Source organism: Lonchura striata, chromosome Z (genome assembly GCF_050655825.1).
Source record: "Lonchura striata isolate lonStrDom1 chromosome Z, ASM5065582v1, whole genome shotgun sequence".
NCBI lineage: Eukaryota > Metazoa > Chordata > Aves > Passeriformes > Estrildidae > Lonchura > Lonchura striata.
Genome location: NC_140740.1, coordinates 16,142,674 through 16,170,074, shown reverse-complemented (window position 1 = coordinate 16,170,074; position 27,401 = coordinate 16,142,674). Strand labels below are relative to the sequence as shown.

At 36.0% G+C, this 27,401-nt stretch overlaps 1 protein-coding gene across 9 annotated transcripts in view; it reads left to right on the top strand.

Moving 5' to 3' along the window:
• Window positions 1-27,401, top strand: part of TRPM3 (transient receptor potential cation channel subfamily M member 3) — a 406,874-nt gene that overhangs the window by 274,698 nt on the left and 104,775 nt on the right. For all 9 annotated transcript variants that reach the window (XM_077790276.2, XM_077790277.2, XM_021541495.4 and 6 more), the window contains exons 4-6: window positions 166-379; window positions 3,403-3,527; window positions 9,585-9,756. In XM_077790276.2, coding sequence (XP_077646402.1) covers window positions 166-379; window positions 3,403-3,527; window positions 9,585-9,756 — 511 coding nt within the window. The remainder of the gene's footprint in view (window positions 1-165; window positions 380-3,402; window positions 3,528-9,584; window positions 9,757-27,401) is intronic.

Sequence of the window (27,401 nt, the reverse complement as noted above, 5' to 3'; positions counted from 1 at the left end):
TATTCCTAGTTTCTCAACTAGGAAACTAATCATCTGGTTAGCAAATAGTTACTGGTTTTGTCATTAAAAAAGTGATCTATTGGGCACAGATAATATACATTAGAAACCAGTAGGCATAAACAATGTTTTTTTCTCTACTCTCTCCTATTGCCCTTGTTTCTGCAGTATGTACGTGTGTCTTTTGACACAAAGCCTGACCTTCTTCTGCATCTGATGACCAAAGAGTGGCAACTTGAGCTCCCCAAACTTCTCATCTCTGTGCACGGGGGCCTCCAGAATTTTGAACTTCAGCCAAAACTCAAACAAGTCTTTGGAAAAGGACTTATTAAGGCTGCAATGACAACTGGAGCATGGATATTCACTGGAGGAGTAAACACAGGTAAGAGCAACATTGAAATAAAATCCAGTAGCATCTAGGAGACTTCATCACAAAAAAAGGGGGAAAAAGTAGGAATTATGAGATTAGAAAGCTATTCCATGTTTTGTTTTATTAGTCATTTCTGTACTATGTGAAAGCAAGAAAATGTGAAGTTCACACCAACCTGGCCGCTGGTATAAAATGGAATAAAAGGTTTGCTGAAGTATGAAAAGCACACTTTGGAGCTGAAAATAAAACCTCCTGCAAGGCAATTGTATTACTATATCACTAAGGAAAACTTTACAAGATCAGCTGTAAGCTGCAGGGATGGTCTACTAGTCAAAGAAGTCCAACTTTTATTACACAAAACTGAAAACCCTTTCATCCAGCAAGGACATTTATTTAATTAAGTCACGCAAAGTATTAAAGGGAAAAAGTTCTCAGTTTTGGATGTGGTGGCAAACTTCTTCCTTGCTTATAGACAGCTCAACCTAATTTTTTGCTATTACATTTTCATCTAGAGCAACTTCTGCCATTTCTAGTCAAAGGGCATCTGTGATACACCAAAAGGTGTCCTAGGGACCCAAGACAGCATCTGGCCCAGCTCTGCTAGCAGACAGCATATACACTTCAGGAATAAGCTGCAAAATGTAGGTCCCTAGATAGAAAATTTTGACATTGACATCTCAGTTACCATCTCTGAAGGAGGCAGAAAGGGGGAGAGATTCAGGGGAAAATCAAAAAAGTTCTTCTACAGAGAATTGCAAAAGTTTTGATCTAGGCCATGAACTTGTAAATTCTTATGTCATTCTCATTTGCTGAAGTAACAAAGCTATAATTTTTTACCTTACTGTCTCTGGAAAACAATGTAATCATTCTATCATGTGTTAATTTTAGTGCATGGTGGATCAACTCCTACATGTTTGAATAGAAATGCTTAATAGGAGTCTTGGACTTCGTTTTCAAAGCACATCAAATTTAAAACAGTACTCAGTTTTATCACAACAGTGATACAAGTAGCACAGAATCATAGGATATGTTGAGTTGGAAGCAACTCAAAGGGATCAAGGAGTCCAGCTCCTGGCCCTGCACAGGATAGCCCCAGGAATCACAATACGTGTCTGTGAGGGTTGTCCAAAGACTTTTTGAACTCTGGCAGCATTGGTGCCTGAAGAAAGCAAAGAGGCATAGCTTTTGGAGTGTTAGATAATAGACACAAATGTAATATGACTCACATCTCTTCAAAATAAGGAATAAAATCAGGTTAATGTTGATCTGTGCACTATGGTGGTAATAATATTAGTTGTCAGATACTCTTGTCATGATGATGGCAAAGACAGATATAAGTTTTAAGTTAAAATTAGATCAGAACAATGAACATATTGTACACTTAATGCAGTGGATTACCAGAGCAACTATAGAAATCAAAATACACATTTTTTTTAAAAAAGGACAGAAGATAACACTTGTACTTGGCAAATGCACAACTGTTTCCTACCATTTTTCAAATCCTCATTTTTGCAAATGCCAAAACAATACAAACAAACCCAGAAAGTCATCATAAATGCTATTGAAATGGACTGTTTTTCCTAGACAGTGCAGTGTAGTTCAAGTGGCTTTCTGCTCTTTTAAATACAAACAATTTGAAAAGCAATTTTGCAATATCAGTAATCTCTCATTTCAATCTTTAATTTCTGGAGAAAAGCAGTTGATTGCTCAAGGACTAGGTTCTCAAACTTCATAGTTGAAAATTATTCGTGTATCATAAAAGTTGAGAATTTCTTAGTACAGTCTCTTTTGTTGAAAATAAATTTTAAAATTGGGTTTTTCTTAAGGAAAATTATAACTGAAATGTCCTGAAATATTGCTGTTGGACTGAGAATCAGTGATGTGGGAGAGACAGAGCATACCTGACTATTAACATGACTGTTTTTCTGAATATTCTTTCATGCTGAAAGCTGATTATTCTAAACAAGAAATTTTTTTGCAGTCTGGACAGATTTTCTGCTTTAAATCCTTTAGGCTGTTCCAACAGCCTAAAACTAGGCCCAACAGTTTATTTCATAGCTGGTGGTAGGTACAGGGTTGGGGTTTTTTACCTTCCACCACAGGAAGAATACTAGACTCAAGGACATAGAGGATCTGTTAGCTTGCGGGGAGTTTTCTTACCCTGCGTCATTTACAGTTCAGAAAGCTAAAATCAAAATCCTAACAATTGCATGACTGTGATTTCTATCCAGTCATCTTGAAATCGTGAAATTTGAACAATATGGAAATTTAGAATCAGATAACATCTGCAGAAAACCAGTCTGTTCCAGTGCAGCCACATCTTAAAAGTAGTTATTAATAGACAGATTTTAAAAGATTATTTTATTAAAAGAAGGAGAAATTACACTTTTCCTTTGCACAGAGTTACCACTGAAACACTGCCTAAGCTGGTCTAGGGCAAGCAAGCAGCCATTGGAAGAATGCTGGGAAGCAGCCATCTTTTCTGTACTAGTTTCTGTTCTCTCACTGATTCCCAGAGCAGGTACTAATACTCTGCAAGAAGCTATCTCAGGTGACTGAGTTTGCTTGGAAAGAGTGGCAAAATAGCTTCATCAAAGAGTAGCATAATGATGTTTTCACATTTCCATCCTTGATTGGGAGCATTTGTGTACGAGCTGCATTTCTGAGCAAGCTGGGAGGTGGGGGGCGGGGAGCAAAATTAATTCCTATGCTTCTTTCTGTGCTTGGAAATACACAAATTCTTGCATGCACATGTGAGCACAAGTGCAGATAAATAAGCGACAGTCAGCTGTCAGCATTTCCATTCTTTCTAAAGCTGTGTATTTTTTCCTTATTACTTCATTTAGTAATTTTTGGATTCAATAAAATGGATTCACAGAAATTAATAATAGGAAATAAGAACGTATTCATAGCTTTATTAATTGTAAGAATAGGAACAGGTATTCTCTAAAAAGACAAGTCTATACTAAATCCATATGATAATGAACAAAAAAGACACAATTATGAATTTCTGTTTTATGCTCTTTCTTTGCTAGGGGTCATTCAGCATGTTGGAGATGCCCTGAAAGATCATGCCTCAAAATCTCGAGGGAAGATCTGCACCATTGGTATAGCGCCCTGGGGGATTGTGGAAAATCAAGAGGACCTGATTGGCAAAGATGTAAGACCTATATAGACATAGATTACCTTCAGTGTCTATAAATATTCCAGTTATTTTTCCTGTTGTCTCCATCCACTTAGCAATTCCTCTTAGAATTGTCTGCAGCTAAACTCAATATATACACAGGTTTTCCATTAGGGTTGATAGCAGGTTTTGACACATCAGTAATAAAAATTCCTGCACTGTATATTATTTCAAAATAAATTATAATGGCAATTCATTAAAAGCTATTCTTGAAAATATATCAAAGCTTCATCCTTAGAACTCTATGAACCCAGAAAGGTGCTTAATAAAATACTGATTGCAAAACTTGAAATCTGATTTATTTTCAAGCGAGACTATAATGCCTTGGTTAAATTCTAAATTTCAGGCTATCTTCCTTAGAATATATTCCCTCCCATAAATTTTTATTGATGCCATTTTGAAAGGTCTTATTGGGTACTGTAGATAAGAGTGAGCTCAAGTAATTCACCTTCAGTCACCTTCTGAAGGATAGGGCTGGTGTTTCTCATATTCTTTCACACCATACCTCTCTTTTACAACTCTAATACAGTAAGATTAATTCCTTAATTTTAAACACATGAATAGTTTGTCTGCACTGGTTATTTTTTACCTTAAGGTTTTTTGAACCCTTTTTTCCTCACTTCTGGTTCATTCCTAAGAAATCTGTCTGAGAAGCAGTGACTAATTATGAGTGGAAGAATACAGTTTTCAATCTGCATAAAGAACTTCTTCCTTCCTTATCATCATTAGCCTAACCCATTCTTCTCTGTATGTTCTGTATCCATAATCAATTTGTGAAGGGGAAAAGGATTCAAGTATTTCTTATGTCAGAGAAGTTACAATGATTATAAAGAAAATTATCTGACTGGAGTTTATTGCAATTCACTATGAAAGTACAGCTGTTAGGGGGAACTGTATTAACATGGAGTCTTGTACTCATACCACACAAACAAGCATGATCAGACTTAGCCACAGTAATTCTGAGACACCAATGAAGTCTTCTGAGGTGCTGTGAAGAAGGTAATTAGCAGAAAAAGCTAAGCACAAGGATGTGTTGCATGTTCTTAAAGTGTAATGTACACATCATTTTTAAATATATAGTCTGTAGTGATTAGTCATGGGGTTCTGGAAACATAGAAGGAACAAAGTTAAGAAAACCATAAAATTAGCCATGAATTTTGAAACATTCCTATTCCTTTATTACTTTTTTCCTCCTGTTGCAAAGCTACCTCAGTTCTGAGTCACTGCCTGTTTAAGGGGATCTGAAGCCTTCTTTTTAAGAAAAAGCTAAAAAATTTCTTGATTTCCCAGGTGTTCCAACCAAGTGGAGTTTCTCCCCTGACTTCTGATTTCTTTTAGCAATACTTTCCTCTAAATATCCTTACAATTTAACAGGAAACCAAGAAGTTTACAATAATTTTATTTTAAAATAAACTATTAGGAAAAAAACACCTTTCTGATTAAATCATAAAAGACTTAATACTTACTCTGATCATCAGATACAAAATGAAAAACATTTAATATAAAGTTGCAACTAACTTGGGTAGGGTCTTTTATTAAGGCAGACACAATTATGTCAGTAGGGTTACAATTACAGAGTCATCACTAAGGACAAAAATATTTAAAAATACACCTTTGATAGTCAACATAAAATTTATCCTCTCAACCTCCTGGCCCCAAATAATTTTATAAAATTATTGATCAATGGCATGATGTAATGCTGAAGCACTTCTGGTTTTATCCATCTCTGATGTACATCTAATGATACTGCTTTATGCTTACTTATATCAAATTTCATCTTCCATTTAACTACCTCATCAGGCTGTTTTATGAAACTTTAGTCCACTAAAATATTTGGAAGATTTTTACCCTCTAATTAATCACAAATCCTTTACACCTATGTTGAACGGAGTGTAACACAGCTTGAGGTAGGCCACTTATGTCATTAAATCTTCTTAGTAAGAGCCTTCACAAAATTACTTTTTCCTTCTCACTATTTTCCCACACTTCCCCCCAGCTTTCCTCAGTTACTCATGCCTCAAAGGACTTTCTCTCTTATTCAATGCATGCAGTTTCTTTAGAAGCATTTGGTGAGGAAGCTGTTTTGGAAGCTTTTTAAAAATCAAAGTGTTCTATATTGACTGACTTATTAGAGGTGAATGCTGTGAAATGAACCGAGAAGGGGAAATGTAAATAGTACCATAAGCATGTAAAAGGAATCATCATTAAGCAAGAAACAAAGGCCACAAAGAATTATACAAGGGGAGGAAAAAGTCAACCAGTAGTAAAAGATTTGGTAAACTCTAGCATCTATGTGGGTTTATGCCTATATGCACTATGTCTAGTTAAATTATTATCAGAACTGAAAAGTTATAAAAACATACCCTTTCAGCATCAGAGAGAGGCAGAAGACTGTTGTAGTCATGGGTGTCGGAGGGGCAGGGGGTGTAGAGAGGGAGCTGTGGTCATTGCATGTGCCCCAGTGCATGTGGCCTCCCTGTGCCTCATGGCAAGGGAGGCATGCTCAGCAGAGGTGTTTTTCTGCTAATGCCTCAGCCTTATGGATCCAGAAGCCATAGCTAAGGGCTTTTTTATTTACCAGACCTTCCAATTCAGTCAGCCTTTGGGAATCCTGTGGGACTTCATCAGAGCCATAAAGAAAACTGACCAAGTTAAAGGAAATATTACTACTCTTTGCTATTTGTTATATTGTGACGATTAAAGATCCCTAAAGACTTACTCCAGTTCTGTAAAAGCAATATAGCAGAAAATAGTGCAATTCCTAACACTCTCAGATTCTAATTTAGAAATAAAGGACACAAGGGAGTTAGTTGCCTTATTTCCCCATATTTTCTGATAGAACTGAGAAAGTAAAGTGGCTTGCTCAGTCTTGTAGAAAACTGTGATTATAAACAAGTTTCTTCCTACAGACAGAACCATTCTCTCTTCTAAAAGAGCACACTTTGTAAGTCATTGTAGCATGCATGTCTTTACTTTCAGGGTCTGTTCAGTCCTCATTTTGGTTTAATTCCAAGTCACCTCAATAGGAGACTGGGGCAAAGATATGGACTGACATATTTGTAGCATATGTGGATAATTTGGACCATGAACCAAAAGGTCCAGGAGCCTCTGAATTAAATCAGGATCTACTCTGTTCCCTGGTATGCTCCAGAGAAACAAGGCTGCAGAAATGGCTTGAACAACAGCTGCTACTCCTTGAGAAGCAAAGCATGCATCTCTTTCTTTTTCCATCACTACTTTGAGCTCACTGTTTATCACAAACTCTTTGCCTCCGCATAGACTGCTCAGATTCACGCACTGGTTCACATGGCACTTGCAGGCTTGTTGTCATGGTGAGTTATCCTGAGAGATTTTTCAGGTCTCTATGTTGAGTGTCATGTGCCTACAGCAAATCTAAGGAGAGCAACAATGCTTCTCATTCAAGCTCACTGCCACCTCAGGGTGCAAAGGCAAGGGCTGGGGTCAGCCCAGCCACTCACCTATTGACAGAATTCCTTCAGCTCATGCAGCATGAGTACTGCTTCACAGCATAGTTGCTGTTGCATTCATTAAACTGTATTTGGAGGGACTGTCTTGAGCACAGATTATTCCTTTCAGCTCTGCAGAGGAAGATGTCAAGGGACATTATTCCCTAGTCTCTCTATTCTCCCTGTTCTCATTGCAAGGTTGGATGGGACTTTAAGCAATCTAGTCTAGGGAAAGTGTCCCTGTCCATGGTGAGCAGTCTTTAAGGTCATCTGAGTAATCTTTAAGGTCACTTCCAGCCCAAACTGTCATGTGATTGTATATCTGTAAAAGGAGGATGAGAAGACAGTTTAAAGTCATTGTATTTTTCCAACCATTTAACTTGCTTGTAAAATGCAAGGTGTTGAAAAGAACAGAGGAATGGAAACTACAAGAGTCAGAAAGGACAAATCTGCTGAGTGTTGTCAAAGAGCAGGTAACCTCAAGGAAGTAGCCTCAAAGCCTAGTATGTTCTTACCTTCCTGAAGATTTTGGTTATCCTTTTCTCAGGAAGAGTCTTCACAGTGTGGTTTGAGAAATTTTATTGTCAAAAAAAAGAATTCAGACATTGAATTGTGCATGCTGTGAACATTTCAATTGAAAATAATTGTAGTCTCATTTTCACATCCATTAAATTTCTTAATACTGTAATTCTGTAGCTAAACACAGAACAGAAGCATAGTTTTTTAATCTGTCCTGCAGCAGCATTACTGAGTCAAAATATGAAGGCTTCAGTACTGCAACTCATTAGAGCTGCAGATCAAGCTGTCGCAGTTAGAAGGTTTTGAGCTGTGGCTCTCAGGAACAAACCACAATCTGTCAGTAGAATTGTCTGCACAGTGGCCTGTACTCACACAATCAACGGGTAACTCAAGGAATTCCTCTTCTGTAAGGCCTTGCCGGTGCCATGGGCTACATGGTTTCTGTATCTGTAGAAGATAGCTATTAAATACATTCCAGCAGTGTACTGATATTTGTTAAGTCATATGCAGCTGTAGAATAAATTGCTATGAATGAGGCACTAAAAGAAACAGCATTGAAAAAATCTAAGCCAGAGCTATCACCTGTTCTCACAGAGTGTAGTGCACTTCCCTTGCTGTTGGCCAGCTGCCCTCTAGGTCTTCTCAGACCTATTCCCTTCTTTTACAGGATAAAGAGCTTACAGAGTACCCTTTGCATGGCAGTTTACAACAGCAAAAGAAGTTTGTGTATTTCTCTTTGCTGGCTAAGAATTGACCAAAGTTAGGCAGACACGCACAAGTGAAAATAATGTATATAGAGACATCTCTGGCTAAAAAATTGATAACACATATTATCTCTAAAGAATTATGTCTCAATTAGAGACCTCTTTAGAATTACAGAGGGAGAAAAGCTTAGGAATAAATCAATAAATTATTATATTTCTGTCTGCAAGCATCTATGTCAAATTTTGAGTATACATATTTGTGCATCAAAAGTACAAGACCTGAAAAATTAATGATGTCAAAACACCGAAGAAAATTCTTTGCAAATGAAGGATAGCCCAGCTGAGTTTTCAAACAAGTCATTGCAGCATTTCTTCAGCTAGGACTTAATTTTACAGATTTTCTGGTTTTTGTCTCCAAAAAGACAAGACGTATGTAAGAAAAGCAAGGAATAGTATTGCTAGAAAACCTTTGAAGTATCAGTCAGGATGCCTTGACACAACAACAATTCTTTTGCTGTGTTAGTACAGTCTTACTTATGTCAGTAGACACCCACCAAAGCAGCTGACAGCATGGCCTCATGCTATTATTTGGTCTGTCTGGTTGTTGTGAGTGGGGTAATTCTGTGGCATTTTACAGTCTGCTGCACAATTTCTCCTGATGAAATAAAATCAAAGGAAGTGAAGAAAACTCCCCATTGTACAAAAAATTTCTAAAGTTGTGAACATAGCTGCCCTTTTACTGATCCGAGGAGTGGGCCAATTGTTTTTCCAAGAAAATTGAAAATGTGGTGTAATATCATGTGTACACCTCTCCAAGAGTGGAACTCACCTGTACTTGTGTATCTCCAGTGCTGGTGTTTCTGCGTGAGCCAACACTGGAGGCATGATGCTGGGTGGGTCTGAAAAGAGCCCACCCAGCATCAAATTAAATCAAACCAAAGAGTTTGGTCAGATGAAGTTGAGATTTTATACCAACCATCTAGATAGTCAGCTCCAGGCAGGGTATACAGTTGTGTGTGTGTGTGGTCACCCAGATCTTTGGAGCACTGACCATTAGCCAGATTTTAAAAGAAGCAGTGAACTGTCACTGTTGAGCCAGTGAACATTGATACTATTGAAACAGATTAACATGGAAAACCCTTCAAGCCATGTCTGCATCTGAAAAGGCAGTATTAAGGTAATTTTCTACTTTAAACATAATAGACAATAATACTCAAGTGCAGTATTTAATTTTGATTTTTTTATTTTGTTTCATCTTGTCAGCTCATAATCTTGTAATTGATTTAGTTCAGAGGCTTTTTCTGTTAAGTGTGCCTTCTTTTTCCTCTGTGTCTAAAATGCAGGTGGTTCGACCATACCAGACAATGTCTAATCCCATGAGCAAGCTGACTGTGCTCAACAGCATGCATTCTCATTTTATTTTGGCTGACAATGGTACTACTGGCAAATATGGAGCAGAGGTAAAGCTTCGTAGACACCTGGAAAAGCACATTTCACTTCAGAAGATAAATACAAGTGAGTAACGTTGCTTGTACTGCTTTATAATTGCAAAACCACTTAGTATAAAGAAGCAATAATTCTGCACATTTAGCGGATTGTTTATACTGTCTATGGTGACCATGGTCTAAGGAAAGCAAATAACGAAAAAAGACAAAATTTTATTTTAGAGTGCAATGGGTTTTAGAGTGCACAACACAAATAACTGGATTTCTTTCTGCTAAGTTTCATGCAGTATTTGCTAAGTTTCAGATTCCACTCAGGTCTTTGGTAGCCTGTCTTCCTTTGAACTTTGTACAATTAGGTTCTCCATCATTTAGTAAAGAATAAGGTGAAATTAGTACAGTTAAAGAAAAGGGTGACACTACATAAGGAAGAGTTTTTTATTAAAAAGGTTTTGCAGGTTGAAGAGACACTGATATTTATAGGCAGTGAGAGGGTTCAATAAAAATGCTGCTATACCTTTATACTGTGTTTATTAGTTTCTCCTAAGCAGCTGTAATTAGCCAAAGCCAGAAGCTGAGATATGAACTTAGGTGCTCCTTCCACTTCATCTTTTGCAACCCTGATGATATCACATCACCAGACTGAAACTCCAGTTTTTCCCTCAAAGTTATATTTTTCTTTTCATGTACCACTTTCTTACCTAAAAGAAAAAAATAGTTGCCTAAGTAAGCATTTCTGCATGAATAAAATAAAATATGATATCTCAATACTAGTATTAATATTTTTGTAATATACCCCCCTTGATGCTTGATGTAGTGTACAGATGCTTTGAGATGGGGACTCAATTTCAGTTCTATTTTTGGTCTCACAAACAAACGTCAATGCTGTACCTCCATAAGATTTCTTTAGGAATGAAAACAGATTTAGTTTTTCAAAAGTGATCATACGCAGCCTTTCTGCTAATAACTCTCTTTAAACATGCAATTTTGAGGAAAGGTGAAAATTTTGATGACATAGGCATGTGAAACTGGAATGAGACTAGGAAAAGCATTTAGCTCTCAGACATCAGATAACAAGGAATTACAGGCAGGCCTAGTTGGATCAACATACACTAGCACGTTCCTCATGCTTGATATAGTTTTCTGTATGATGAATATAATCTGTGCTTAAATTAAAATGTTGTGTCACTTGCAGCCTTCAACAGCACCGCGTGAACTCCAGTCACTACAGGTTTATTGCTTTAAGGACATCACAGTTACATTGTTTTGTCTCAGAGAGCATTATGTAGACATGCACTAAATGTGTGCATCATAAGCAGTGGCTGTATGCCTGGGACCTTCCTTAGCAGATGTAGATAGTGTAATCTAATCCTAGTTTGACCAGCAGCAAAAAGGCACATTTGAAAATGGCATGTGAAAATACATAAAATTGTGGCATAAACAATAATTTTGAAGGCCTTTAAAAGAAAAGTGGGAGCTTTTACAGCTTACAGCACAACATTTTGGTGGGAAAATCTTATCTTAAAAAAGAAATCTCTTGAGAGAGATTTAACTAAATTCAGATTTGGTCAAGAGGCTTATCTTTTAAAAAGTGACTGATGGATGAAATTACAGACTTAGGTGGTTCAAGTCAAATACTTACCTGACTTCTTCAAACATATAAAAAAATGAAGAATATTTCTTCTCTGGTTTCTTTCTGCAGTACACCCCACACACAAAAATAAGTATCCCCCTTTTCACTTTCCTCTATGACAAAGACTCTTCACCATTTAACCACTTGCTCCCTCTCTCTCTTATAAACACAAAGATACTTGGATATCACAACATTTCCTCAAAATAGAAATGTGAAAAAATTGTTCAAAAAGAAGTCTGCCAATAAGATTTGTACATCTTGGTTCGGTGGCATCCAGAATGTTTCTCCAATATTTTGTTTTTCTTTGCTTTAAAAGAGGGTGACTGAGTCTTGCCCACACTCTAGTTATTAGGAAGTTGACCATATGGATGAGAAAGACCACCTGCTTTGTTGGGTCAGCCAAACAGATGGCCAATTTCTGATGCTTTTCTTTACCCTTATTTATAGCAGAGCAATGTAGATCCTTCATCCTGTGCATGACAGGGCACTGCTGCCAAGGGATTTTTATCCAAATGGGAGTCTGTGCAGCCTTGCATGTATGTCTTTATTTACCATACTGCTTGCAAGCATATGGAGTGGGGGAAAACACTGACAGCATCACCATTTTCTTTGTAAGAGAACCAGGAAAAGGTGCAATTTTTTATTAATCACTAAAAAAAAAGAGTCTGCTCTAGCAAACAGAAAGATTTAGGAACTTGTAAACAATTGATAACTTTTTCTTTCATAGACTGCCCCTCAACAATAGTGCTGAAAGTAGATTTTATTCTTATTTTTAAGCCTTCCTGAGTTTTACATGCTAGCCTTGTCAGTTCTTCTTATCTAATTTCCTTTGCTTTAATTTTGTTTTTATCCAGTGCAGTGATAGCTCTACTGGATATTTAGGGTCACATACAGTTCATAAAGGGAAGCTTTAAACTTGTTCTCACATATTAAAGACACAGAAAATCGTATCCCCTTCAAATAGGCTAGAACAGTGGCAGTCTCTTTTATAAAATTTAAGACTTAGTTGGGTCCTTAAATATGTCAGATAATTCTGAAAGTCTCAGCTTTTTTTATTCCTAATATGGCATCATTATCAGTCATTCAGCAGTAACCAATTTCTTGAATCGGTGTACTATAAAATAAGAATAAAAACAGGAATAATAATAGGAAGAACAAAAAGAAGAAGAATCTCCAATTATGTCCCTTAAGAACACTAGGGAAAATATTTTATCAATTATTCTGTTTTCCATTACCTTTTTAGGTTTTACCACTTGTATTGCTCTTATTTTGTTCTCAGCAAATACTCCGGAACTAAGAAATGCTTTTCAGAAAAGCAGAGGGTGACATTTGAGGCCCTGAACTTGCAGGTTCAGCACAGAGTCACTCTGTTGTGCAATTACCTAGAGGTTAATTTGATACTGTGCTCAGCACAGGTTTCTCTTATTTTCACAAAGGAAGACAATTTTAACACAGCCCAACAACCATCTCTTGAAGTGAGCCTCAAGTTGTCTCAAAGTCCTGGAGTTTCAAAGTGCATCATTTTGTAGCATGACATGTTGAAAGTAAAAACTTTTCTGAAAGTGTTTCAAGATCAAAAGGAAATATTCAAAGTAATTTGATCATAAATGTTTCTGGTTTCCTATTCAAACAAATATTTGGGTCCTGGATCTTTTGCAGAATTTTCAAGGCACAGAGATCACTTGAAGACACACACTGGAAGGAAGGAAAGATATCTTTGTAACTATCTCTGCCATAGAGTTTATTTGTATAGCATTACATGGTTAACTCAATGGTTCATGTAAAAGTTTTTACATTGAAATATGGAGTCCATACTATTCAAAAATATTGCATTAATGAGCAGAAGATTCTCAGGATAAGGGTATAGATATTTTTAATGTAATAAAATGCCCCAGCTTGAAAGGGAGATTGAAAAATTGGAGGGCAATCATGTTTCCATCTCTGATGCTTTCCTTACATTGTTCCATGGCAGGAAGGAACCTATGGCATGTCAGGCTGATGTAATCCACCACTCTCAGTTTACTGATTTCTGATTCACTCCTTCTGGAACTGCTCAAGGGATTAAACTCTGTGTCATTGCCTTGGACACAAGACAGTTCACAGCTGCCTGTAGAATAACATTACCCATAGACTGGAACCTCTGAAGGTCCCCATTGTGAATCTCCTCTCAAAGAGGAGTATTTGCAATGCTGAATAAGTTTATCTATAGCTTCATCTAGCCAATAACCCCCAATAATTAATATTCAACCATCTATAAGGACTATTCAACCATCTATAAGGACTCCAGCAAAAGGTTTACAAACTTTCTCCACCCCCATCACAGTGTGTTATCTGAAGCCCACAAACTGCTATGTTTAGACATTTTCCCTTCAGAAAACTTCACCCTATCAAGAAAAATATGCCTCTGACACCTTTTTACTATCACTGCAGGTTGTACAACAGGTATAGGATAATGCCTTAAACTCCTTTTCAAAAGCTTAAACCATCAGCTTAAACAATCCCTGGTGTCTCAAATTCTCTTCCTTAGGCATATGCTCTAGGCATCTTTCCTCTGGATGTTTGCCAGTTTCTCCTTATCTTTCACGGACAACCCAAACCTGCATCCAGTGCTTCAGCTACAGCCCTGCTAGTGATGAACAGAGTGAGCATGGGACAAAACCCCACACTTGACACACTGGTGTAATATAGCCCAAGTACCTGGCATGCTTCATGTGCACCAAGAGCATGCTGGTGCCTCACACTCATGTGGGCAACCACTGTAACCCTGAGTCCATGACTAAGGATATGGTTATCTGATTAGAACAAAAAAATCTGGTTTATTCTGAACAGCCAAAATTTACATTGAAATTATTTTTTAAGAATGAACACAGAAAAATTGCAATTTATACGGCATTTTTCAAGTTTAGACTTAATTTTTGTAAATATCATACAAGTCCTTACTGTCTTTGAGACCTAAAATCCATTTAAAGCAATATAGTCTAATTAATTATAACAATAACTAGCAGTCATTAGGCATCCGTCCTCAGAACATAGTCTGCTGTGATATTGTAGGCCTAAGATTTAATTATTCTTTTTCTAAAGTTTGTGTGCGTCCCTCAGTCTCATCTCATATAGAATATTCTTTGCTTTGAGTCATTCTAAAATGCTATGTTTCAATACTAAATTTTATTTGGAAGGAATAGAATTTCTTTTTTTCTTTTTCTCCTTTCCCTGATGCCTGGGAAGTCTTCAGTATATTATAAATTTTTTGTGCCCTTTACAACTGCTTTTTCCAAAATGTTGTATACTTAGACCTTCTTTCCAATGGGTCAAAATGGTGCAAAGAAATGTTTCCAAAGAAGCTGTTTTGGAAAAAAAAAAAAAAAAAAAAAAAGGCGGAAAAATTTTCACCAGTATTGCCACTGGTTTCAAAATCAATGGATATTTTGTGATCACTCAAGATGTGAAAGTGTAGCTACTCTATTTTTTCCCCTTCTTGTAGGAATACTAGTGGTCAATACAGAACAAGAACTTGATGTGTCACTGAACAGATGATGTAATCTATAAACAGAGAAAGGAAGTAAATGAAGCATCTAATTACTAGAGATTACCTATTGCAAATTCTGCAATTATAACATTTCTGGACACTAGCAAACTATTTTTCCAAAGTGCTGTAGAATGGCCTGGTCATTTGCTAAGATGAACTTCATTACCATTTCTGCAGAACGTTGCTGAGTAATGCAATTGGTCATGGTTTGAACCAGAAATATAGAAGAAATCTGTCGACAAAATGTGTGTTGGGAGTTACAAATCATAAAATATTAATTCATGCTACTCCACATGGTTAGATTAAATTTTAGCAACTTGGCTAATACGTTTGATTTGAGGACTGTTAATAATTTTCAGACAAAGTCACTCCAATAAGTTGACATGCAATGGGTCTCACTCATTTTGTGATTACACAGAACAATGCCTTCTCATTAACAAGTATGGTCTAGAACTACTACATGTTACATATAAAGGGCCTTTACCAGCACTTCCAGAAAAAAATCCTACCTGAAGCTTCTCCCTTTTGGCTCCGCACTCATGTTTACATTTTTATGATATGCAGTTCATTCCTTCTGTTTGGACTAAGGCCTTCCTTTCACATGAGATTGTTGCTATTAACTGATTTTTTATTGACTGAAATATTCTCAAGCCCCTAAAGAACATGGTTGCCAAGCAGTTGCATCACAAAAGCTTACTTTCCTTCACATGAGTGCTCTTACTGGGGGAGAGGAGCAAAACAAGGACGTAGATTATTTATATATATAATGATCATTGCACATTGCACGTTGCACTCTTTTAATTTGAATGAAAGGTGTTGCGAATTAATAAGATTGTTGTACGTTGTATGTATAATTTTGTCACCAGAATCAGAATTTGACATAACACAGGATAGCACAGCACAGCATAGCATGTACTCATAGCATGTTCTTGTGTATACATAACCATTTGGCAAAACATACAATAATTTTCTGTCCTTCATGTACATTTCATGTCTTATACCACGTATATGTAAGTAATAAAATTTGTGTTTAGTGTGTTAGGAAGGAATGTGTCAGGAAATGGTAATGTAGTGGGTCAAAGAGCAGAGTAAATAAGCTCTGTGTGATATTTGTATACCTGACAAGTGGTCTTGAAAATATAGTCACCACATGCTAATGGCATTTGGTTTTTAGATTCAGATATTTTACTTATATTGAAGTCTTCATACATCAAAATATTAAAATCTTCATCAGAAGACTGCTAGAATTTTCTGTTCTCTGTAACTGTCTCACAGAGGTTTTACATTCTTAAAATTTGGTTTGGAAACAGATGGAGTCCAGTCAGTGAAGCAGTGATGTTCAAATTGGAGTTAACAGCTACCATCATAGATTAAACTGTAAAAAAGATCTCATGTTTCCTCTAATGATTTAAAACATTATCTCATAGTTATTAGATTTCTGACATTTTATAGTGTTAGACACAGCCTCAGAGAAGGAAAGAGGCAGGTGAAAAGAACAAAATGAGGCAAAAGGACTTCACTAAAATGAGGACTGAGTATAACAAGCATAAGTAATGTCATCTAGCCAGCAGAAGTCCAGCCTGTGCTGATGAGGAGGGAAGACTTTTTTCTGCCATTGAAAACTCTTTTCTCTTCATAAAATTAACTACCACCTTCTTCTTCAGAAAGAGTTATCTGAAAAAAAAAAAAAAAAGTCAAAGAAAAAAAGGCTCTTTTCTTAGATTTTTAACAATTTCATTTCCAGGAGAGCCAGAAATAATGTAAAAATATAGATATGGTACAAAAAATATATTTTAAACAAGAATGTTGAGCCAGAGGGTGTAATGGCAGAGTATGTTTAATTGGAAATAGACCCCTTCAAAAAAAAATCAGGTTGTTTGAAGTAGTTTGAAGTAGTTTGAAGTTTGCTTTATTTTGTATCTTTCATAAACTTTTTGACTTTTTATAAATCTTTTAACCTATATACTCTATAGCTATTTTGAAGCTTACAAGAGTCACTTTATACTGCTATGTCCATTCCTACACATTGAAGCATATTGATGCTTCTGAAGAAGATGACCACACCAAATCCTTAGGGTGTGTAGATATACCTTGTGAAACTAACACTCTTCTTTTGAACAGTGCATTTTTGGAGGAATTATCACCCAGACCACAGAGGACTAAATGCAGAATTTTACTGTTCATTATCATGCTGCAGTTATTCTAATTTTAAACATGACATTTGGTGTCATTAATTTTAAACATGCCAAGATTTGCTCTACCTCCACTATATGCTGTTGGAAAAACAGACACACATAGGCATTGGAACCTGCAACCTTGTATTTAATCTTTCTTCTTTATAGAGTTGGTTTATATAGTTGAGTTTTGGTAGGCCTTTGAGAAAAATTACCTCTGAGTAAGGAATTGATAGATAAAGCTGAGTGATTTGATTAGGTAGAGAAAGCAGTTTAGACAGTATCATATGTCAACAGTATCTGTTCATGTGACCCGTGGACTTCCCTTTGTCATCCTATGCCTGAGAATATATGAAGGGGGCTGGGGAGGCAAAGGGACGTTCAACTGTCATCACTGGCACCTTCTCTGACCATTACATCATCATCAAATGCATTGGAATTCTCATTTGATTCAGATTTTTCCTTCATGTTCTGTGCAGTCCTAGATGTATTTTCATAACTACATAGCTAGGAAGATCTAGGTACAGACTACTTTCTAGGAGAGGAAGTCTGCTGCAAGATTGAAAACTTGACTCCTGTGAAATTTCAGTAAAACCCAGAACTGCTTGAAGTTTTGACTCATTTCAGATTTTGCTAGAGATCAGAAACTTGAGGTTTTTTTCATGAAAAGCATCATGATGTTGATCAGGCTGAATCAACAAACTGAAGGCAAACATACCTCAGAAAGATCTGAGAAAGCACCAGGTTAAAAATCATTCTTGAAGCACACAATAGACCCATGAAAGTGGATTTATAAATTGTTTTAATGAACTTGATTTTAAGCAGATGAGTTTGTTTTAAGCACATGTTTTCATATGATTCATATAAAAGAAAAAGAGTACAGTGGATTTCAGCTCCCTAATTTTTGAATGGTTTAGATTTATTGAATATATAAAGCTGCAAAACTAATAAATATTATTTTAGGATGAATCCACTTCAGCCAAATTTCTGCTGTTCTGTATCTCACTTGTTGTAGTTTTCTAAAACAGGTAAGAATACGTGATAATTTTCTGAGATTACATAGATTCAAATATGTTGAAAACTAAGTAAAATATGACAAGGAAAAACACCTCAATATGTAATATGAAGTAGTGTAGAATTTTGTTACATTACAATGCAATAACTTTCTAAAGTGCTGCATACAATATTGTGGTAGTGCTTACATCCAAAGGGAGCCAGGGAAGGCACCAGGGAAAATAAATAGAATGTGAGAATTTCTGAAACTGTAGTTGCTCCTGTGTGTCTTAGGCCATTGCCTATGGGTGATGAGCTCCAAGAAGAGTGAAACCAGTTAGGTCCTCTGGTGCTGCCCTAATGAGCAGTTGACTGCAAGGACAGATAGGGTAAGTTTTGACTGAAATCCACAAAGGCTCTTGTGTGTGTTTGTGTGTCTTTGATCTTGAAGTGCCACCTTTGAACTATGTATTGCCATTTTATAGAAGGCAACCAAGTGGTTGCTTGGAAGCTTGTGAGGCTCACAAATCCCAGGATTTAGTCTTACACAGGCCCTTCCCATGTCACGTTTCTTCTGAGGACTCTCTAAACTTTATGCTTCAGCAAATATGAGTAAAAAAAATCAAAAGAAGATACCACAAATCTTTTCTACTATGCTGGATTTCCTTCTGAGAAGTTTTTAGGATCAGTAAATAAATAAATGAAGATATGGTTCCAGGTGTCAAGTCCAGAGATTTGTCTGTCAATGTCATGTCGGCCAGGATGGCAGATACATCAGTAGATAGATTTAGAGAGGTGAGGAAGGAGCACTGAAAAAAAATAGAAATTAGAATTAAAGTATCAAGGTAGAGCAGAAGAGAAAGACAGACTGGGACAAATATAATACAATCATACTCCTAGAAAAGATGAGATAAAAGAGGATTATGGATTAAGCAGAAGGAGACAGAAATTAAGTGAAAATATGATTGGGCTACCAAAAGGGAAATAATAAAGATAAGAATGCAGAATGTATGTTAGCTTAAAAAGGAGAATAAGCAGAATGAATGAAAACTACAAAGGCAAAAAGCAAAGATTAACAAAATAAAATTCATAGTAGTGATTTTAAATTCTGTTTGGGAAACAGGAAAAGAAAATGGAAATTGTAGGAAATTATATTCAACAAGCCTACACTAGAAATGTCAAAAAATAAGCTGAAAAGAAAAAACTAGTCAAATTGTTGTGAGCTTCCCTTTATTACTGGTATTCCTTTTATTAGTGGTTGTGTATCATTCAATCACACATAATCTTCTAGTTCGGTGAATTTCAGGAACACAGCAAGTATTATTAATTGGTTTTTTTTTTGTATTGGCTTACCAGATTAGTTTGATTTCCTTAGGCATGGATCACCATGAGTCTCCAAACAAATGGACATTCCCCTTAATTTCTGAATATAGAAAACTATTAAAGATGCTCAGAAAAGAGTAGAATGAGTTTGATCTCTTTATTCTCTCTTTCTTTTTTGTTTTGTTGGTTTTTTGGGGTTTTTTTTTTTAATCTCTAGGCTTCTCTCCTTTTGTTATGGAATAGTTCTTGAAGGATTAAAAGAAATACTCATCTTATCTTTGCCATACCTGGGATAAGCAGTTCTGCTCTAGTGAAGATGCTTGAGACAAGGGATGTGGAAAAGGAAAAGCTGACTGTAAAAAGTGCAGCTATGTGAAATTAGGTTTGAACTAGATGTGACATTTGGGGAGTGTTCCTGTACTTCTGGGCAATAAAACCCAGCATTCTTTTCCATCATCCTGCTAAAGCAAGATCCATTCCTTTTCTTCCAGTTATGATCACTTAGTAATGTAATTGTTCTAGTGGCAAACATTTTGCAGCTGTGATTTAGAGAGCTGGAGCTTGCAAATACATTGTATGTGCCGGTGATCTTATATCTTTGCCTTTTGTTATTGATATTTTAGCCAAAAAGGTGTCATACACACCAGAAGGTGTTTCCAAAAAGTTTCCTGAAGACAAATACTTAGAAAAAGACCCAAGTTACAATGTTATTTCAGTGTAACCTAATATGAAGGTTCTGGATTATTTTAGGATGTTCTGTTATCACTTAGCCTATCTGAGGTAGTTGGGACCATAGGGAGTACTAGATAGATGTCACCACAGAGGTGAAGCAGACACATTTGTGTGGTCAAACTTTTGACGACTGTTGTGAATTCAATATAATTTTAAATATATTTAAACATCACTTACCCTGCAGTTACACATGCTGTATTAACAGCCAAAGAGCAATTTTAGTTGACTCTGCATTACTGTAAGGCAAATATTGGTTAAGAAATTAAAAATTATTTTCCTCAATCTTTTAAGGTTGCACCAGGTCTTCTGCTTATTAAGATTCCAGGTCATGTTTAATTGTTTACCCATTCTGTATAGGTAGCTTGCACTAGGATATCCAAGTTATATGTAAACACTTGGACTAAAATGTTTCTGGAAGCTATAGGTTTTATGTAGAGTTTCTTTCAGCTGTTGTTAATACATCACACTGCTGCATACTCTGCTTGTCCCATGAAGCATAGCAATAGCCTAGAAAGTGAACTTCTAAGTCAGATTACTGAGATAAGGACTTACTTTATTTTTCTTTAACTTACTAGAACCTCTAAACTCTAATATGATTTGCCAGACCTGTTAAGACTCTCAAAAAAATTGTAAGAAAATGCTATTTTGCAGTTTCAAATACAAACAAATAAGGCTGATTTGTCAACTTACCCTTAAAAATCATAGTTCATCATATATATTTAGGTTAAAACTAAGGTCAGATTTTATCAAAATATAGTTTAAAACTGTCAAAGTTCTTGTGAGTGCATCAGTATTGTTATTGAACTTCACAATTGTTTTATCAATCATCCACTGACAATTAAATGAGATTTTCTACTAAATAACCTCAAGTAAACAATCCTTAGATTAAAAGGCCCTGGAGTATATAACCTCATCTGTTAAATTAATAGCCTGTATCTGGCAACATGTCACCTGTTTGATGCAATTAAAGCTTTTTTTACACTATATGGAACATTTGTGCAAAATGGCCTGTGTGCCTTTCTATGCACGGTGCACTGACAAACACTTGTAGGAACTCTAACATGGCTAAACCTGTTGATTTGTATTTTTAAATTTGTTTGTCAGTCAGTAAGACAGCATTGAGTTTACCACTCACAGAAGCCATTATCCTAGGAGAATTTTGCAGTTAGAACGGTAACTCTTGCCCACAGGCAGCAGATCCTTTGCAGGATGTACACAAGGTAGTGGTGCAAATCAGTTCTAAAGCCTGTCATAGGAATCGTCTGCTGCTAAGAGTCTATTGTCTCATTATCTGAGATAGGCACAAGCCAAACTGGAGTGTGATGGCCAGTGGAGAAACCTGCTAATTTATGTACCCCACCATCTGCAGTACGTCTGGGTCCAGGAGATTTAGCAATCTGTGGACCTGGAGGGTAGGCCTGTGCAAAACTGTAGAGGCTCCTTGATCATACAAATATGCCTGCTGTCCTGAAGACCTGTCAAACTCTTCCAGTTCAGTGATGCCTCCCACAACCCTGTGCATGTCTAGAGTAGGCTCAGGTTTTCTTGGAAGGCTGAGTCCTGTTTCTACACTGCACTGATGAGCAGTGTGTGCCTTGTTAGGAAAAGACGTTTTGCTGTCAGGTTGACTGCTCAAGCACTGTGTGAAGGTTTGTACAGGTTTACTCTGCCCCTCCTCTGGGACAGTATGGGCTCTCTCAGTATGTCCACAGTTTTATGTGTAACCTTAAACCTGATGTTCTTCCATGGCATCCAGCCTCTGGAGATCTTGCTCTCCAGCTGCACATTGTGCATAAGGTGTGACACACATTTCCAGCTGTTCATCACTGCTATGCTGGCTGGTGTGCAGTAACTTCTCCAGCAGGACAGACACAGGCCCCAACTTCCCAAACAAATCCAAATAACTGCCAAGCTCTGCAGTCAAAATTTCCAGGCAGGAAAAGGAAATTAGCTTAGGACAACTTACACCAAATTGTCTGACCTGATGAAGGCGCAAAGGTGGCCAGTAGGAAATCAACTCAGATGTGTCTTCCACCACACAGTGTTATGATACTGCAATTAGACACATTTCCACCAGGATAGTCTATTAGAGAATCTTTTTTTTTTATTTGACTGGACTCAGGGCTGAACTTAGGGATAATATACAACATAGTGATATATCCCAGTTACTCTTAAAACCATGCTTTAAAATATGAGTAGTAAATGCATTTTGTAGTAAATGAAGCATTTTATTCACTTGTTGGTCTATAAAAATGTGGGTAACTCATGCTTAGCTCTTCACTAAAAGAAGTACTAATAATTTATAAGACAGTTATACATTATTTATAAATATACTCACAATATAAAATATTCATGTTTTTCCAAGAACTGGGAAAACAAAATAGGGCTTCTGCAAAGCATAGTAGATATTTTTTAGTCCCTTTTCACACAACAAAGACATTTATGCAGCTTTTCCTTCCTTCTATTTCCAAATACATTCATTTTTTATAGTTTATTATTTTAATTTACATATTACAGCATTACACCTGTGTCAAGGGGAAAATTATGAGGGTTTTTGTATATTAACAGGAAGACCTATTTGGTTCACATTGGGAAAAAATGTTCTGATGTGTATATACTTTCCTGGAATCCCAATTGTCAGAAAATCTCACTGGCTCTGCTGCTGACCACAAAGTCAATAGCACAGTAACAAACCTTTAAGTTGACTACATAAATTTTTTGCAAAATATTGCAGGTCTAATTTCACCAGCAGTATCCACCATACCTGACACTGTGAAACACTAAGCAGTTTAGTCTACCCTGCAAAAATCCATACTTACTGAAATTCTCAAAGTGAGAGTTATTGTTTTAGAAATCAGTATAATGATGAGCCTCAGGTCTTTGATACTTTCTTCTTTTTGCATGAAAATAATGACTTCTTTTTCTGTATTCTATTAATGAAGTCATGAGAGGCTACCTGTACTTTTGGATTTATAGCAAAAAATATTAAGGTTTTAATGTGTGAATTGAAGAGCTTATTAAACAGTAATATGCCAGTTAGTACAAGATGTTTCCCACATACCTGCTATTGCATACAAACTTAGTATTTCTTTTGAAAATTTGAGAGAAAAAAAATCTACTGTCTGTCTAACAAACAACTTTTAATAACACAGAATAAAAATGCAGAGACCATTCTTAAGTTGGAAAACTTTTGATTTTGCAACCAGATATTTTTCATTTTGAACTATTATTTAACTAAGTCATAAGCATCACTGTGATAACACATTAGTCAGCATTCACAGCCAATTTCAAGTCCACTTCTGCTAGACAAGAAGTTTCCTCCTTCTGAAAGGAGAAGGAAAAAAGACTTTTTGAAACCAAAGCTCATCCTAGAAATGCTTTAAAAAGTGAACTAATTAAATTTAAAAGTAAATCCTCCAGGTAATTATCAGATGACCAAAATTTTTCAGATATTTAAAAATAATTCACCCAAACCTAAAAGGTTTCTCTTTAAATAAAAACCTGATTAACATATAATTTAGTGCCTTCTAGAAAACAGAAAAAAGTACTCAGATATGTAAAAATGAATTGTACTTTCTTCTGTGTTTGGATGACAACACCAAGTCTTTCCTGATAATAATGCATTCCCCTGTACCAATAAAGGTTCTCTGCAGTTTCAGATTGTGTGATATTTCAGTGTATATTTCATTAATGCTACACTCACCTGGGCAATTTTTTGGTAAATTCCACAAAAACACATGAAGGGAAAACTTCCTTGTTGATTCATTGGACTGTCCATTATAGTGCTTGGCATAAAGTTCCCACCTTCTGGATGTGCGCTAGGAGGCAGCAGCTCCAGTAGTGTAGTCCAGTTTTATGTTAGCAAGGTTTCATTTTGGCACTGCCTCCTTTCTGAGAATCTCAACTCATGCAAGAAACTCTTCTTGTAAAGGTGTCCTTGACATTGTAAGGAATGTATAACCTCTGCATTTAGCATTGCACCTCACAGCCTGCCATTGTCTTTCCAAATGAAGTGTCTGAAACCAAAGGCTCCCTGCGGATCTGTGAGGCACTGCCAGCCCCTTTGCAGACTATTGTATACTGTGCATGCACAACCTGAAGTAGAGCTATTACAAAGAATTTCTAATTATTTTATTTCTGAGGTGATTTAGAAGGAAGCAGAATTTGATTTAGCAGTTAAAGAGAGGTCTATCAGCTACCCGTTTCACAAAGTCAGAGGTTCTTGCTGGTATCACATGCCAACATTCTCCAAATTCCCCAAGTGCTACATTAAGGCAAGCACAGTCAGGTCCCAATTTCATATCATCATACTTATAAATGCAGTGTTAGTATAGTCAGTCAGCATCTTCAGATGCACTGACATTTTTCTGTGGACCCTTTGCATTCGTTTCCAAATTCCTAATATTTAGCAGCAGGGAAGCATCGAGAAATTTTTAGTGTCAGGATATCTGAAATTTTAATTCAAATATACTCTGCATTTGGGCTGAAAGTTATTGAGCTGCAGACATCTTGGTATAAGTGGCTATGTTTTTATTCTGAAATGACTATAATGTCATTACTAATTTAAATATGATTGGGAGCATCATGGAAAGCTGAGGATGTGGTAATTCGCATTTACTCATTTTTTGAAATTCTGAGGTACTCAAGCAGGCATGATCTTTTGTTATTTCACCATGTCTATTGACTTTCTTTCATGCCGTGGATACCATTACTGCTCAGAAATTAATTATCAGAAATCCATGGAGGTTCATAACCTTAGGCTTCAGACACTGCTAGTCAAAAGAACTTTCCTGAAAGCCAGAAGTTGTTATACTTTGAAGAAATATCAACATAGTATTATTAACTGATTAAAAATATTATTTCTAATTCCAAAAATTAACTAGAATAATTTACCCACCAAAATAAAGAAGGAGTAGATTTTTCCAAACCAAAATTATTTATGGAGAACAATGAAATTTGAAATAAAAAATCATCTTTCTGATGATTTTAGAGAAGAATTTCTGATGAAATTAGAGAGAATTTCCCAAATGAAAATGAGATATAGAAATCAAGTTTGTGTTTACTTTTTTTTTTTGTCTCACAAAGAAATGTACCAGAATGATAAAAGAGTTACAGTTCAAACTGAAACTTAATTGTATATGATAAACCATGACTTTGGGTAGTTTTTAAACTTCAAGCTCCAAAGTTTCATTGAAGTCTAAATTGGAGAAAAGTTGTTTTATTTTACTAGACTAAAACTTGAGGCTAGTTTTCATGCTAAATGTATTTCTAAAGAACTAGAGTGCAGAAAAACTGCCATCTGATTAACTACAATGAAACACAACTGGAACAACAGCAGACAGCTTTTATATGCCAGGCAACTCTTGTGACTATGAAGGCTTAAATTTTATATATATATATATATATACACATACATATATATATATATATATATATATATATATATATATATATATATATATATGTTAAAAAATATTTAAAAGGAAAATCAAAGGTTGCAGGAGAAATTTTAAACATGTTTTCAAATGGCTCAAGATAATAATAAGGCAAAAGGCAAAAATAGTTCAGCTACTTAGATTAACCATAATTATTTATATTATGGGAATTATTTATCTGTTAGAAAGCACTGGGAATGAACAGACTTCCAGCAGAAGAACAGAATCTGCCTCAGGAACAGTTTGAGATACACAACACAATTGCAATGATGATGATTGGTGAGCAGCAGACCATCATTTCAATACAAAAAGTTTTCCCTTTTAGTCTTACAAAAAGACTGTAAAGACTTCATTCGTCTAATAACCAGAAATCTTCTGATCTCCATCTAAAACTGCTCATTTCTAATGTGCTGTACGTTATGGCAGCATTCAGTCTTTCCACCTCTAATTTGCTAAAGAAGATGAGTCAAACTCATTGAATCTTGTCTTATAAGATTATATCTTTATTCCCCACACACTCCTTTTGGCTTTTTCCTCTATTCATTCCAGTTTGTTCTTTCTGAACAAGCCTGAGCACAGGTACAGATAGTTTGTGGATGGAATTTCCAGAGTGGCTTGCACAATGGCACTGAATTGCCCATTTCCTCCTGAAAATGTTTTGCTGTGTGTATTCCAGGATCATTACTTTTCCTAGTAGTCTTGCTATACCAAAGACAGTTCTCTTTTCATTAGCTTTTCTAGTATTTCCTCCTAATGAGTTCCCAGTTTACAGAAGAATTTTTTAAACACCACATAAATGGCTTTGCATCTTAAATTGTGAACTTTCTCAATTTCTATTAATCCTCAATGTCATCCAGACCCAATATGTCACATTACTAAGAATATTTCTTAATATTACCTTATTAGCAGGTTTCTAGATTGGGTAGAACATCAGTTCAGGGAAGTCCTTAATATTATTAGAAGAAATTAACCCTTGATCTCTGTGCAAATCATTCTGTTAATCACCTTGTTATACTCCATCCTTTGTATGCTCATTTATTAGCCTACATTTTATAATTCAGCATGTAGTTTTCTCAACATAAAAAAGCACCACACACTTTACTTAAGTTATATGATAAAAAAGACACAGACAAACAGTAGAGATGAACATAACAAGGCATGCTGAGAATCACTTCAGGAAACATACCATTTCCCTCAAAATGGTTCAAGAAATACTGAGAATATTTTCCTGTTATATATACAAATTAGGTTTTTTCCATTCTTTTATCTAATTTTTGACAGTAATTCAAGTCCTTAAAATTATTGAAAATCATTTGACCTGTGAGTATTTCTAGATGGTCTAATCAGATTTAATGCTCCACCCTCACAGGCTTTGGAGAATTGTACTCTCTCTAAATGAAAACTTCATCAGACATATTAACAGTTGTCACATGGTTTTGTGCAACATTTTCAAACACATATATTAATAGTGCAGGACATTCTTTTTTGGTTTTTTTTTTTCTTCCAGTGAAATGTCAGAATTTTGTGCAGAATGCATATAGGTTTTCTTAGGAAAAGCTACTTGAAAAAGAAAATAAACTTCTGTCAGGAAAAAATTACAAATAGAAAATGTTCAACTTCTTCTGTTGCCTGAGTCCTTTTGAATGTCCCAATCTAAGCTGGTCAAGAAGTGACTACCATAAAAGCTTTTTCAGCTATGTTAACACCAGCCTGGCATCAAATTGCCTTTCTCTAAGTCACACAACTTTCCTGGCAGTCTGTGTTGCAACTTTTGCAGAGGACTCCCGTGTAATTACACCAAAGGTGCATAAAATAAAGATGCCACTCCTTTGGTTAAGCACTAGTTCAGCTCTCTTTGGAGCAATGTACCTGGTGTGGGGTCTACAAATAAAGGAATATGCT